Here is a 15,830-nt window from a genome sequence, read left to right as displayed (position 1 = left end):
GAGAAGACAGAGCCAGACTCCTCTCAGAGGTGCCATGACGGGCTGAGAGGCAGAAGCTGTGGCCAGGGACGTCCTCTTTCCGTGGCAGGAAAAGCCCTTCACTGGAGGGAGGTCGGACACCGACTTGGGGTCCCAAGAGGCCATGGGGTCTCTGGCCTTGGACATGCTCAGCACTTGTCCGGCCACAGCCCTGAGCAGCCCGTGCTGACGGGCACTGCTCCCCACAGGGCTGGCACTGGACACCTCGGCGGCCCCTCCCCACCTCTCCGATTCTGCAGTTTTATGGTGCTGTTCATTGTGCATGTGAAACTATCATAGCTACCTTACTCCCCGTGAGACAGGAAAGGAATCAAGCTGTGATACCGAGACACACATCCTGCTCTGCAACGCATTCGAGGGATGAATTGCACCCATGCCCAGAGGGGGACCTCAGCTCCCCATGCGAGATGCTGCTGCCCATCCCTGTGCTGCTGCCCAGTGGCACCGTGGGCATCTCCGCCTGCCAGCACATCCTCTGCCCTGTCTGACCATCACCAACCCCAAACACCACCTCGGCTCTGCAGGGAGGCGATCTCCCTACATGTATCCCCGATTCAGGCAATTATTTCCTTACGCCAAGCCAAACGTTTGTCTGAAGTGCTCATAGTCAAGTCAAAGGCTGACTAAAACCTCTGTCATGTGCTTGAGTTTCACGGCCAAGGTCAGGCTTGCCAGTTACAGAGGCTAGCGCAAGTGACTGAGTGCACCACAGCCAGAACAGCTCTACATCAACAAAGCCTGTACTAATCATAACAAGAAACTTTGTTTACTTATAGCATGATTACCTACCAAAAAAAAAAACCAAAAAAACCAACCCAAACTGGTTTAGAATAATTTAGCCCCGGGTGGGGGCAACGACACAGGGGGGACACGGACAACAACCCACACCACACAAAAATGCAGCAATCGAACGGACAGACAACTTTTTGACAGAAAGTAGCAGTTCTGACTGTTAAATTTCAGTGAAATTAGAAGAAATTTGAACCAACTACTTGCATACTATTTTTATAGTCTGCATATGATAATCCTGTATATGTATAAAAGGAAAAGTTCAACCACAAGTATCATGAGGACAAAGACATTTGTACAAAATTGACATTTACTGATCATTAAGAAACTTGTCTGCACTTCTAAAACCTACATCAGACATGTTTGGGATGAGCTAACACAAGCGATCCCATAGCTCCTTTGGCATACAAGTTCGACAGGAAAGAAATCACGATCTACGCTTAGTTTCAGCTTGGTACCAGAGTCACCTGCTCACATACATAAGCAAACCTTTAGATTGATATGAAAGAAAACTATGAGTTTGTTGTTTGGGTTTTTTTTCCAAATAAATAACACTGAATTATTATCTCTTGATAATTAAAACTTCCAGTGCTGAGTTCACATTTTGATAGGTCCTCATAGCCGTCTTTATTGGCTGTAAAAGCTACATTTATAACATGCTCACACATTTATCATAATTTTCCAGTGTGTACCTGGGTAAGTCAATGGTCCAAAGCAGAGTGGAAATCAAATAGAGGCAAATGGTTACACCATACAACCAAGCTGTGTTTTACAGGTATGGTTACACTACACAACTAAGCCGCATTTTACAGATAATTTTTCTTATATGGGATGATTTTGGTACTATAAGCAGCACTCAGGCACTGGGGCCTTAGATGGATCAGCACCGTCTGGACATCAGAAACGTTGCTGAGGAGACAAGGGAAAAGCCACCTTTGACTTTGGCCAAGCAATGCGGTTTTTGGAAAACACAGATGAGAAACCTCCATCCAGAAAAGGCATGTCAAAGGTGGGGTAAAGTACCTTCCATCGCTGCTGGGAAAGAAGGATTGGAAGAACACAAGCAGAAAGAAAGATGACTTACCAGTGACTGTACACCCACGTAAACACAGATGTGAACTACAAACACCCCAATACCGCATTCGTTTCCCTTTGAACTACCACAGGAGCTCAAGCTCCTCACCATCGCCCCTCTCCTTCCAAGACTGAACACCAAAGGTACAGCATGCCCATCATCATTTCAGATCCTCTTCCACCGCAGGAAGAAGCCAGTGCCTCAGCAGGCTCTGGGAAAGGCAGGTGCACAACAAGCCAGCACATGGATGAGGCTGCTTGAGAAACTGCAGCTTCTCACCCAGCCTGCACGTACCTGCGCACTGCGAATAACGCTGAGGCAGCTGCACCCTTGCTGCAGAGGGGTCCTGAAGCCCTTCCTGCGCGCACCAGCTGCAAGCTGCTCCACCAACACCACTTCAGCTCTGAGGTGCCGCAGTAAGCAGTACTAGGGAAGGCAGGGGCCAAGCTCCAGGTGTCCACACCAGAAATAGCAAGGGTGGAGATATTCAACAAGTGATTCTGAAGTCACTTGGGCACTGAAAGCACTCCTCTGATTAGGGCTGGAGCCTTCACTACAGCCAATTACAGCAAGGTCTGTCATATGGCCATCATGGTTGACCCACAGATGTTCCAGGGGCAGCATTAAGGAACCTCCAAAACTTTCCAGACAAGAAAGATCCATCTTGACATTGAGAACACAAAGTTCAGACTCCATGTTAGAGATGTGAGGTTTGGGAAAGAAAACTGGGAATTTAGCATTGTGAACAAGGTAAAACTTGGATGCTTCTTAGAAGGAAACTGCTGGCATCTCTAACAGGCCACTGAAAAACACAGTGCAAGGCAGGCGATGACCTGACCTTATGGTCATGATTTCATTTCCAAGTCAAATCTCATGATTTGCATGCTCAGAGAGGGACATGGTCATTCACAGAATTTGAAAGGTCTTCTCTTTACAATCAATCTGTCAACCTGGTATTAAGGAAAGGGAAAGAGAAACCCAAAATACTGCAGCTGAACAGCAGCTAGCACTTAATACTTTTTAAAAAACCACAAGAAACTGTAGACAGGCTGGCCTGGAGGACTTTGAGCTATCAATAGTCCCATGCAAGAAAAAGACTGAAGTAGTGAGGGTGGGTAACCTTACCACAATATAAAAAACCAAAAACCAAAAACCAAAAACCAAAAACCAAAAACCAAAAACCAAAAACCAAAAACCAAAACACTTCTTGAAGAGCAAGACTTACAGACAAGTCTTCACCCTTCTAAAAGACAAAACATTGCCTAATGTTGCCATCCTGAACTTCAACTTATGAATACAGGATTTCAGGGTACTGGGTACCTTTCTGTTGTTTAGATAAGAAGGTGGGTTCACCACATCAACAACAGCAACTGCTGGTTTTCACAGTCCCAGCCTGAGTGCCCAACCTTCCCGTTGCAGGCTCCCGACCCACGGCATGCTCCAGTGGCCAACATCCCGAGTCCAGTCAGCGAGCACCTCAAGGCACACAGGAGGTCTGAAGGTCTGAGAGACAACTAGTGCTTTGGCAGCACTTTGTTCCTGATCAATGATACTGCTAAAGCAGCTGGAAGGAAGGGGGGAAAAAAAAAAAAAAAAAAAAAAATGAAACTTTCTTTTCATCCAGTGCATTCTGAGTATGCAATAACCTACCTGAAAAATGATGTCTCCATCCTTCTGTGAGAAGAATGTATTTAGATGAGGCAGGGGAGCTTTGGGAAGGACTGCATCTGCATAGGGGACTCTCTTAGACAATTTATGGATGAAAAGCCAGCTAAGAGCAATTGAAGACAGATGTAGGTACAAACCCGGCCCAGGAAAACAGAGAGATGCAGATTGCCAGAAGCTGGGAAGAAACTCTGGGAAAACTCTCACACTAAACCCACCCTGCTCTTGCACTCCTCCCTGAAGCCTGCTACCAGCCACAAAGAGGTGAGACTGCTCCCCGCACTCCTGCCCCGCCACACGGGCCGTGCACTGCACCCCACAAGCGGCAGCCAGGCCCCTTCGCAGCAGGGAACGCAATAGGGCGAGAGGTGGCGTGCCACCCCAGGCAGTGAGCATGCTGATTTGCCTTAGGGAAGACAACCAAGCAGATTACAACTTCTAAACCCTCTAAATTACTCACTGCTATCTCGAGTCATCTCAGGCCACTGACACCAAGCTATCTGATTAACAGTAGCAATCAAATTAACAGGAGGTATGTGCAGTAAACTGACTAAATAGCCATGCAGCAGCAGAGGTATTTACATGAGCTCCCAGCAGCCACAGAACTGCGGGGTAGCGCACGCTCCCTCGTACAGGCTCAGCTCTCCTCTGCTGTGCTGAAACTCCATCGTAGAAAGTTAGCACCCCATTACCATGGCCATGCAAAGACGACACAGGAGAAAGTGCCAGACGTTGCATTGGACAGCGACTTAACGACATGCTGACGTCTCGAGCAAGCAATCCAAGCAGGGAGTTGGAGAGTTTCTCTTTGAAAGCTAGGAACTGAAGGGAGCACATCACACTAATATCAAATTCTGGTTTGGATCTGCCAATAAACAAACTGATTGGATTACCAAGCACAGTTTTCATCCGCTGGAACAGAAACTTCAAATTAGTCACACTACTTCAAAAAGGAAAAGACAAACACTGTTTTTTCCTCGTTAAGACCCACTAGGACTCTGAAGGACACAAGCAAAATCAGAGCAGGAGCCATTTGCCTCCCTCCACCACCTGCTACACCACCTCATGTCCCACAAATGCCCAAAGCAAAAAGATTGCCCTTTCTCCATCTCTTGATTCCAAAAGTTCAGCTCATCTCAAAGAGGAGGCAGCAGTTTCCTGCAAGAAGCCCTTCCCTGGAAATAAGTATTTTTACATTAAATCGGAGAGCAGTCAGATGGGACTATCCTCAATCCCCAGAGCAAAGCTCCCCGGAGAGCAGCAGTCTCTGAGCAAAGCAGACCTTGCCACATCAAGCCCTTTCACTACCCACCTCCCAAGGCGGGATATAACACGGAGCAGAGAGAGGAAGGTCTGAGCTAAGGTGGATTCACGGAGAACAGGGCTACCCACCAAGGCCTGAGCTCAGGCATCCTTCAGCACTTGCTGTGGTTAGCAAGGTCACACCAGTCACTCAGAGCAAAGCTGCGGTGGCACTCGCGCTCGTGTGCGTGAGCGCCGCACCAGAGCCCGTCACCTCGTGCTCCCCAGGCCATCGTGGAGGGGAGGACAAGCCTCACCTTCTCCGCAGACAGGTATCCACGCTTCGTCACGTAAATGGTACTCCCAGCTACGGAGCTCCATCAGCTACGACCAGACAACCATCACTTCACAGGCAAATTAATTGCATGGCGTAAATCTCAAGTTCCTGCACGTGACAACATATCAGAGCACCTATAAGGATGCTCAATTTGACCTTCAGGGCCCTTTTTCCTCTCAGCATCCAAGCCAACATGTAGCACAGCTTGTAAGGAACGCAGTCTCAGTCTTAATAAAGAAATTACTTTTAAACAAGACTATAAGCTATGTATTCATTTCCTGAGACTACATAAGCATTTCTAGTTCCTCACACCGTACACACAAGTGATTCATAACTGATTATCTCCACATGGCTGCCCGATTCCTATATACAATCATGGTATACACACGAGTTCTGTGTACTCTTTTTAGGACAGTATGCTTAATTTGCATTAAAATATACATAAAATTTAAATGAAATATCCTCACGCAGAACAGAGCACCATTGCAGCAGCTTGCGGCAGGGGGTTCAGGGAGCACCACAGCCAGTTGACCGTGGCTGCCAGTGAGCGGTCGGCTCAGGTCGGAGGGCGCTTCACCTCCCCGGTGCACTCGCAGCACACACACTGCACGGCCATTTGGTGCCTTTCCGTAAAGTTAGTCCCTCGGGACACACGAGGCTTGCTAGACATACCCACTTCTTCTGCACGGGAGGCAACGCTGGTGCAGCACGACCCAGTGTGGCAGATGTCCAGCACGTGCAGAGCATCTGCCCAGCAATTCCCTGCCCGCCTCCCCCAGGATGTGCTGCCGCTCCAACGGCGGCCGCAGTTGCACAAGTGCAACGAGAGTGACTGTGTCTGTAATGAGACTCCTTTCTCACAGGGGCCACGCATGATGTTCGCAGGGACTGTATGACATCATCGTGGTCACACTTGAGACTGGGGCCTAAAGCTGCTATAAACAACACTGAAGAAGCGAGAAAAAGCATTTCTAATAATTAGCGAGCTCATCTGCAGCCACCCAAGCTGGTATATGAGTAAGATGCTGATAGAGAACTCTTCTCAAGGGACACCTGAAGATTAGTATTAGCTGGACATTGAGTCACAATGTTTCTGAAAGGTCCTCAGGCAAATGACTGTGCTTCAATAAGAGCACAGACAGAATGGCTATTCCAGGTTCAAAAACTTTAAAAAAGAAGGGCAAAGCAGACCTTGGATGGGAAGAGACCTCCTACACCACAGACTACAGCCTGCAGGCAGTCACATCCCACAATTTGCAAACTTATGGAAGGAGTCACACTGCAAAAGGACCAAGTTTCCCTTTTCCACCTGCGTTACCCAGCATATTTACTAGAAAGCTATTCCAGAGTTTCACTCCTCTTGTCGCTAGAGGTCTTCTAACTTCCAGTTTAAGTTTATCAACAGCAAGTTTAGGTGCATTCATTTCTTTCTAAGGATTCTGCTCCTTCTCTAACATTTACTACAACATTCCTATGGACAGCAATAGCTTCTCCTTTCCACCTCCATTACACATGACCGGACAAGCCAAGCTCTTTCAGTCTCCCACCATAAGATACCACCTTCACAGCCCTTCCCACATGTACCACACGTTCACTTTCCTCCCTCCTGCTCCAGCAATTAAGCCGGTGTCAGAACAGACATCCTGAATCAATGGTTTTGTTCCCGTAAGCTTTACCCTACGTGTGCCCAAGGCACGTTGCAGAGGCTGCCCTCGTCAGGGGCCGCGAGGAGCTCTGCAGGAGGAACGGGGCCCGGAGCTCGCTGCCTCACCTGGAATGCTGTCTGGCTGTTGTAGTTGCGAATCTCTTTGCTCGCACCGCGGAAGAGAAGAACCCGAGCGCAGCTCTCCTGTGAAAGCAAGCAACGGGGAAAAGGGAAGAGACCAATTAGCAGTGCAGACTGGTGACAACGAAGAAGCAAACCACGTGGTTTCATTGCGCTCAGAAAGCCTCCTTTGGCAAGAGCAAGGAGAGATGCTCAACCTCTAAGAACTGGTCATCCCCAACCCCAAGCTGGCCAAGTCCACCCATCTGTGTGCGGCTCTGGGGCACTGGCACCATGGCCATGCCCAAGCATCAGCCCAAGAGCATAGCTACAGGCACAGTGGCCACCACACATTCCCAGGTATTGCTATTTCCTAGAGCCTTTTATTGGTTTTGAATGCTCTATACTTCTAAATAATGTTAACTCAACATGTTTATGAGCCCCTGTACTCTTTAATGCCACTCTACCCACCCATCCCAACGGGCAGGCACCTGGGTACAGGAGTCCTTGATATGCAGAATGCACCTACCACCTAACAAGCCACAAATCAGCCTCCACGTACCACTGTCAATGGAGAAACACAACAGTGTTCAATTTTTAAAGCATGGACACCTCAGAAACTGAAAATTCCCTTTATAATTAAAAACCACTTAATACAATGTACAAAAATCTCTAGGAAGGAACAAAACCTACAGGAGAAATCCTTACTGACCTCCACATCTCAGAAAGAGAGCAACGGGTGTGTGTAAGATCAGAGAGGGTCCTTCCACCGCCCTCAGTTTCTCCTGAACTGAGGTTAGTGACCACACAGTCTTCTTCAAAATTCAGAGATTGGTACTAAGAATTTAGGGCCATTTGCAAGAAGGACAGGACCCCAGCCCGCATACCTTCCCCAGTGCAGGGTGAAAGCCACAGGACGTGCCCAACAAGCCCTGCTTGGGCCACCTGCCGGCCTCAAATTAAATGTGAGCACCTGGGCCAAATTAGCACTCTCCACCCAGGCAAACTGCTCCCTCCCAATGAGTAACGGGGGCTTGCTCTGAAGTAGGAATAGGAACCAGAAGAAAAATCACAGAACATTAGGCAGTAAAGCAGCAAAAACATCTTAGGAATGGAAACAGATTAATTCATGGACTCTTCTCTGGCCACCTGCCTCTTGAGAAATCCAAAATTAGGCTAGCGCTACAAACAGAAACAGCCTCATCCCAGGACAGGGTGTGGATACAATTCAGAAGAACCTTTCTGGGTCTGGGAACCGTAATAGCAATGAGAAGGTGCCCCAGCCCAATGTTGTGCTCTCTTTATTTCAGGCAGGCTGGTGCCCCGTCTACACTTTCTTGTTCTCATGTCCCGAATCACACAGATGTACCTGGTTATAGAGAGCACAAATGTGAAGAGCGGTGTTTCCTGAGGCATTCTGTGCAGTCATATCAGCTCCATAGAAGAGGAGATGCTCCAGGTGCTGAACATGGCCATAGCGACATGCCTGCTCAAAACGCAAAACGGAAAAAAGAAATAGAAAAAGAAAATTAGGGAGCAGCAGGAAGATGATAAATCCCATAACATCCTCTGCTGGATTCATCCATGCTAGAGAAGTTGAATCAGGCTGGACCTGTAACTTGAAAAGTCCCGTTAACGTGCATGCAGACACAGCAATATACACCTGAATACTTATCAGACAAATTACCTCTAGATCAATTGTGAATTTTGGATCACCATCATACTGGTACCAGGGCCTCCTCCAGACTGTTTGCTATCTCAGTATAATTATCTGGTGAAAAGAAGCCCTGAAGCACAAGCAGGCAAAGAGGACAATGGCCCCGCATCTCTAGTCAACTGGTATCGTATTTTCCTCTACGGCTGGTCCATCCTGGGACCAGCAGTCCTCAAAGATCTGCCAAGGCAATGTAAGATGGAGGCAGGAAGGAGGACAGTCGTATCCAGTAAATCGAGATCACAAAGACACATCTCTTGTTTTTTCAATCTCGTCCTTAGCTGTGCCAGTACTTGTCCACCTTGCAGGGGGCTGAGAGCTGGGTGCTTCGGGAGGCCACAGGCCCAAAGACGACCTGTCCTCCTGATGGTCCAAGACAAGGGGACTCTAGGCAGAGCCAGAGCATCCTCCCTTCTCCCAAAGGGTCTCAGTCTTGAAGCACAAAGCCAGCTCAGGTCCCCTAACCCCTAGCGCATGTCTTTCCTAGCCAAATCCACTTGTCAATGTGTAAAACAGGGACAGATACAACCGTGGTTTGGAACCAGGATGCCTCAGGTGTTGGACCGAGATCTCAAAGCACTATCCTATGAGCCAGCCACAATCTGGGGAAGATCCCAGACACTACAGACCAAGGCCAGAAGAAAACAGCCTGAGCATTGGCCCAGGATGGGAGCCAGAGCTGGCACACCACATGCAAGTCCTCCACACAGGAGCCTGGCCCCATGCTTGCCACCCCTGCCGAGCAGTGCCACCACTGCCTGCGGCATCCAAGGGCATGGGACGACCCCCTCCATCAGCAGCAGGACAGTGGTCACCCCGGCCAGGTCCTGTCCTGCCGTCCGTCCCACCTGGTGGATCTCCTGCCAGCCGTTCTCATCCACGCAGCCGAGCCGGGCATAGTCGTGCAGCAGGAGCTCGCAGCAGTAGGGATCCCCCCCCACCATGGCACTGTGGTACAGGGGCGTCAGCCCCCGGCTGTCCTTGTAGTCCGGGGAGGCACCCAGGTCCAGCAGCGTCTGCAAGAGAAGGGCCTGCCTCGCTCTGCGGCTTCAGGCGGCCTCCCAGTAGGAAAACCAGCCCCGCAGAGGGTCCAGGGATGCTCTGGCCATGGCAGCAGGCAGTGCTCACCCCATCTTCCCCCCAGGGCTCGCGTCATCAGTGCCACGCTTTTGTAATGGGCTGTGCTCCCCGACAGCAATGTGAGAGATGCTTTGGCCCAGGGAGGGCACAACCCTGCTGGCAGCCTAGACAGGGTGGGACGAGGAGCCGGTGCTGAGGCGCAGGGCAGAGGGGAGGGAGAGCCCCCGCGGCGGCTCCCCCCGACTCACCAGCAGCGCCGTGTGGTTGCGGCACCGGACGGCCTTGTGAAGAGCTGTCATCCCCTCCCGCGTCCGGAAATCCAGGTGCGCTCCCCCGTTGCGCAGTGCCTTGATCATCTCGGCGCTGAGCTCCAGCTGAGCGGCGGCGGTCAGGGGACACTCTGCAGAGCCCCAGGAGAGAGAGGGGTGAGAACCGCGGGGGCACCCACCTCCTCGATGGGCACCGCAGAACCGCTGGCCTCTGGCTCGGGTACGTCTCCTGCCTGGGCCCCAGCAAGGCGGGGTGCTCCCCACTCCCCTCGAGGTTGCTTCACCAAACCCCACATCCGCTCCCAGCCCCGCTCAGACGTCGGCAGTTTTCCCAAACACCGTGCGAGCACAGTCTGAGTGGGTCAGAGGCTGTCCATTGGTTTCTCTTGGGTGCGAATGAGAGCCTCGCAGAGGAGAGGGGAGAAGAAAGCACTGGCAGTTTAACAAATGGCAGAAAGACTGTCGCTGTCTCTTACACTGCAGGAAAGCACATATCTGGACACACCATTTACACAAAGGGGAGAAGGGGATGGAAATCAGTATCCTCGTGCAGTTTCTCCCTGCAGCAAGGCATGGAGAACGGGCTGCTGTTTCGGGGGGAGAGGCACAGCTATGCAACCCAGCACCACCACCAGCATCCGCAGAGCTGTCCTGAGCTCCTCCACACAGGGCTGTCCCGCAGCCGGTCCTCACCGCCTCACGTCACCAGCAGCAAGCTCCAAACATGAAACACTCACCCCAAAAGGGAGGAAGGCCCCTGCATCTGTGCAACACCCTCCTCGCCTCTGAGGAGCCTGCCTTGTCGCACAGCTGAGCCTGCACAAACTCGCCAGCTGGTTCAGTCCCAGCTCCGACCAGGATCAGTCCCGACTCCCAGAACTGCCCAGCACGTAGGACTTGCTCCACTTAGGGATATAATTTGAGCAGGCAACAGAAGAGCTATGGAAATCCCCTTCAACAGTCCTCCCTCACCAAGTGCACCCTCACCGGCCCCCAGCCACACTCTGCTTTTGGTTTGCAGGTGGCAGCAGGAGCCCCGATGCACATCTGTTGCTCTCTGTTGGTGCGTGCAGCTCCGAAATGCAGAAAGGTGCCTCTGCGCCAGACGGGCAAAGCCTCTTCCCACAGGAGCTGCTACACCCTTCCCTCAAGGACCAGATTTCAGCATCCAACTGTCGGCCGAATGCTACCTTGACAGATTTGCAAACTAGCAATACAGCTTGCCTACCTGCACCTCCAGGTCCCCACCGCGGTCCTCGCATGGGCAAGCGTGGAGGACCTCTCCTTGGGCGGGGGCCACGGTGCTGACACAGGATGGGGGTTTCTGTCCTACCCTGATGGCGTTGGGGAGATCTGAGCTGCAAACGGACCGGGCTCGCCTATCCACAGGCTGATTTGATAGCACAAAGAAGGAAGAAGAATGACCTTTGATATAAAATGAGTAAAGTCTCCTTAAGAGACAGAATGTTCTTCTGAACATTTTGATTATAATGAAATAAATTTGTTTCCTTCAAAGTGCAATATTACAAAAAAAAAACGTACACCTTCTTTCTCAAACAAATCCCTAGGTCTTTCCAACAAAATCCCCCATACCACAAATGGAGCAAAATAAGATGCCATCAGCTAGAAATACAGTTGTGTATTTTTTAGAAAGGTACCTAATTTGCACATAAATTAAAATCTCTCCATTTAGTAGAAATAACTATTTAAATGAGATTAATAAAATGGTTTGAGATACACATAAAAAAGAATATGAATATTAATTTTAGAGCATTGCTATTAGCCAAATTTTTAGATGAGCTAGGTAGAGGTCAGACGAAGTTCTGTGGCTTTGCTAACGCTCTCTGGGTTTTGTGCTACAAGACACCAATATAAAAAAAATGAAGATTACTGAAGACTGTTGTCAAGAGGATTAAAGATGGGTTCGCCAATAAGAGGAATCACCAGTAAATAAGAATGTTACAGCTGGGTCTTCTAAGGACCTGTCCTCAGCTCAAAACTGTCAATCATTTTTAACAACAATCTGGAAGACAATAGGAAGTAATCTCTAAGAAATTTCACACATACAGACAGTATGTTGTTATGTATGGCAAAGTCAATGGTACAATAAATAAAATGGCTTCATGCATTCATTGCCCAATGTCAAACTTTAGCAGAGGACAGGTGCAATGCTTTATAGCTACAAAATAAGGGTGCATTTTAAGCATGAAGGTCATTACCATTGTAACAACGTACATATTACATGGGAAGGTAATGGTGGCCACACGACTAGCAACGTCACCCGAGAAAAAGCAGTGGAAATATTTCCTTAGCTCAGCAGTATCTGTGAAGATAAAGGTTTGATGGAGGGTTATTGGTAGCGGTCTACAACCCTTCTCACACCGGGTGCAGCCACCGGGAGAGAGCAGCGCCAGACGCAGCACAAGAAACGGTGGAAAACGCCACCACTTGTCACAACCAACAGACGGATGCGCTGCTGACCTGGTGCCAGGGGCGGTTCTCAGAAGACCTCGGTGGAATCCGCCGAGACGCTGCTGTGGTTTCTGTGGTTCAGAAGAGCTGGGCAGCCATGGTGGGAGCACAGTCCGCTCTTCCACCGAAGCAAGATGGGGATGGGAAGTCCTGATTCACACACCCACCGCACACCAAGGGAGATGAAGAGCAGGTGACCGTGGGTGAGCTCCTGGGCAGGAGCCCACCCACGGTCACCTGCTCTTCATCTCCCTCCTTTCTCCTCCTCTCCACCAACACCAAAACCACCTGCAGTGCCGCTCCCCAGCTCTCATACCCCAGCTCTTTAGCCAGAGCCACCGCCAGCCAAAGGCAAAGGGAAGCTCGAGAGGAGAGTCTGGGGAAAGTATGGTCTCTTAAGGACCACCGCTTATCTTCTGTGCCAAATACCATTGCTTTAATTTCTGTTGTTGTCACTGACTTTCAGTTACTGCTTTTTCACCATAATTTCTATAACATCTCTTCCTTATTTATGGTTAGTTTTAATTATTTTGAGAGCACATATTTGGCCCTTGCAGTCTGACTGCTACAAACCTCAGGTTGTGCATATGAACTGAAGTATCCTCACCAGTCCCTGCTCCAGGCATCTATTTCCATTTCCACAGGCAGTTAAATCACCAGTCTTTTTTCAATATCTCAGTTTAAATGAGACAAACTTTTCAAAGAGGCAAAAGACACAGAAAACAGGGCTTCAAATATTCCTTCAGTCTCAGTTATTAATATGCCAAATTCAATTGAAAAATCTATCACGTTTTCTTGAATCCCAAAGACTGAGAAAGGTCCAAATAGGGCATTCCAAGGTGCACTGAATGAACTGCAGCTAGCAATTTGTTCACTAAACCTAGTCTAATCACTGTCTAATCTAGGATTTTAGTGATTACACTCTGCTAATTCTTGGAAACGTGCGTATCCAAATATACGCTTAAAGTAATTAACTAATAAGTGCACAAGATCCATTGCCGCAAACGAGAACCAGCGACACAAGGCATTGCACGTTGCATAGCGTAAGCAGCTGATTAATGGCCGTAAGAAGGAGCTGCAAGTTGGATTCTGCCTGTGGGCTGTCCGGCAGCCGAGCTCCACAGCGTGGGTTTGACACCAGTGCTCCCTCTGACACCCCCTGACCTGCTCTAATGGGAAGAGCTTGCACGGCAAAGCCGGCACCCAGCCGCACATGATGGCTGCTCCAGTGCACCTGATCCCTGACAGGGGTGAGATTAAATTCTGCAGCCAAAATCTGCAGCGGCAAATCAGGGCCAGCAGATGAGAGCCGTACGTGGGAGCACCACCTGTGCTCGGAGGAACAGGAGCCTGGGGCAGGAGCAGGCGACACGGTCCGGGTATAGAAAGCTGCTAGTGGGACTGTTCCTTTAATAATGGGTTGTAGGGAAGCCAAGGTGGGGACTGGAACAGCTTCTCCGAGGATTTCCTTGTGCAAAGGGCACCCTGGTGATCCAGCAGCCTGACTGGCGAGAGCAGCACGGGACTGGGGCACCGCTGGGGCAGGACGCTGCCCAGACAGCACTTGGCTCTGGCAGCTGGAGCACGAAGCAGGTTCAGGTCCAGGAAAGTTTGCAGGATTTCATTTCTGCTCCACTTAAAGGAGTGTTTTCTCCGTGTTTTTGTCTTGTAGCTATGTTTTCATTCTGCTAAAAGCAGCTTAGGATGAAAAGCATCGCTAATGTTTTAATTGGCAACAAGGAATTCTGGCAATCCTCAGCTGATCACTTCTGTGAAAGCAATGACTCCAAACAGGGCTGCGTTGTGGAATAAAACGTCTGAGCTCCCATACCCAGAACCGGACCGAGACCCCCGTTCCTGCCGACCGCAGCCGTCTCCGCTCTGGATCAGGTGTTATCCACACACCCCCCAGAAGCCGGCAGCAAAGAGACACCTGGAGAGGACAGCCACCGTGCCACGACGTGGGTGCTCCTCCGCAGCCGCGCAGAAGAAACAAACTGCGGAGGCTCCTCGCATTTGGAGAGTGTCATGAGAACGGGAATTCACGTGGCGAGCGAAGGTGAGAAACCCCAGAGAGGGCTCCAACACCAGCAGGAACAACCTCTCCACTCTGATACCAGAATTAAAAAAACAAAACCAAAAATTTTTTAAAAATCTGTGTTACTCCAGGACTTAATTTATGATTTAGGAAAAGGGAGGATCTCTGTTCAAGTTGAGATGACAACAGGCTTGATATAAAAGTTTTCATGCAAGCTACTGGAGAGGAGGGTTACTGTCTACACAGTGTTCCTACACAGACCTAGAGTACATAATAAAAGAAAATATCTGCATATGATAAATACCACCTATAAGTAGGACCTCATGGTAGTGGTTTTCAGCTGTAGGTGAAAACATTACAAGGTGACATTTCATCTCCAAACATACCATTTTTCATTCATCTCCAGTTGCACATTCAATTCAAAGAGATGCTACCAGTTTGCTTAAAAAAAAAAAGGTTTAAAGCAACTAGATTAACAGATTTTGAACTGAGGACAATAACTTTACAAACCACGAGTCATTGGAGCTTCACCCAGTGTTCCCCCCAGCTAACCACAACTGCTGGCTGAACCAAAGAGTAACTTTTAGCTACTAAAATAGAAAGCAACAGAAAATATATAACGTATGAAGGCGAGTTATTCAGGTTGATAATCAAGTAATTGCGCATTGTACCTTGAATGCACTATGCCCCAGCTAGCACAGTCTGGATCGGGTGCAGCCAGAGCAGGAGAGGAGCAAGCTCCCGCCTCGGGCAGGAGGGTTTTTCCTAACAGTAAGCAGAAGTTGAGAAAGCACTGTCACGCACAGCAAGTATTTCTCCCCAGTTGCTTATTCCTGCTGCTGTTTGTCCCCACATCGTATTGGGGCCACAGCCCACATTGCTGCACACAGTCAAGAATACTTCTTTGTAAATGCAATGACTTCCTCTCATTCTCCCGCTGTTCCCCAGTTGCCATCCTATGCTAAATATTGAGGATTGCCTTTCTCTTTTCTACGTGCTAAACTATCACTCAGGCTTGGGTCTAATTTTAGAATAATGGTAACTTCTCAAGTATTTTTTTACACCCTTAAAATGTACCTACAGGAAGCAACTGTGAAATTTTTCTTTTAATCTCTTCCAAAGACCATTAGTCTTTCCTAGCCTATCTTCCCAGGAATCCCGCAGCACTGAAACCTGAACGACGGCCAATTGGGCTGTGAGGGTTTAAGACGTGGCTCTTCCCTGCCCTCTCACCCCAGCACAGGCAGGGGAACGGAACACGTGCTGCGCTTCAGCTGCCTCGGTGCAGCTTAAAACCTCTCCCAAAAGCAGCTGCAATGAAGATACCAGGCGTCACACTGAAGAG

At 49.3% G+C, this 15,830-nt stretch overlaps 1 protein-coding gene across 8 annotated transcripts in view; it reads right to left on the bottom strand.

Annotated features, from left to right (window-relative positions):
* The window catches only part of SHANK3 (SH3 and multiple ankyrin repeat domains 3), a 375,879-nt gene that overhangs the window by 269,498 nt on the left and 90,551 nt on the right, over positions 1 to 15,830 (bottom strand). For all 8 annotated transcript variants that reach the window (XM_087764022.1, XM_087764023.1, XM_087764025.1 and 5 more), the window contains exons 7-10: positions 9,955 to 10,106; positions 9,475 to 9,642; positions 8,282 to 8,398; positions 6,919 to 6,996 (exon numbers count right to left, since the gene is read on the bottom strand). In XM_087764022.1, coding sequence (XP_087620148.1) covers positions 6,919 to 6,996; positions 8,282 to 8,398; positions 9,475 to 9,642; positions 9,955 to 10,106 — 515 coding nt within the window. The remainder of the gene's footprint in view (positions 1 to 6,918; positions 6,997 to 8,281; positions 8,399 to 9,474; positions 9,643 to 9,954; positions 10,107 to 15,830) is intronic.

Source organism: Nipponia nippon, unplaced genomic scaffold (genome assembly GCF_047370975.1).
Source record: "Nipponia nippon isolate SJK-2023a ecotype South Korea unplaced genomic scaffold, ASM4737097v1 scaffold_3, whole genome shotgun sequence".
In the NCBI taxonomy this organism is placed as follows: Eukaryota; Metazoa; Chordata; class Aves; order Pelecaniformes; family Threskiornithidae; genus Nipponia; species Nipponia nippon.
The sequence above is the reverse complement of the archived record's forward strand: the minus strand, read 5'-3'. Positions and strand labels throughout refer to the sequence as shown.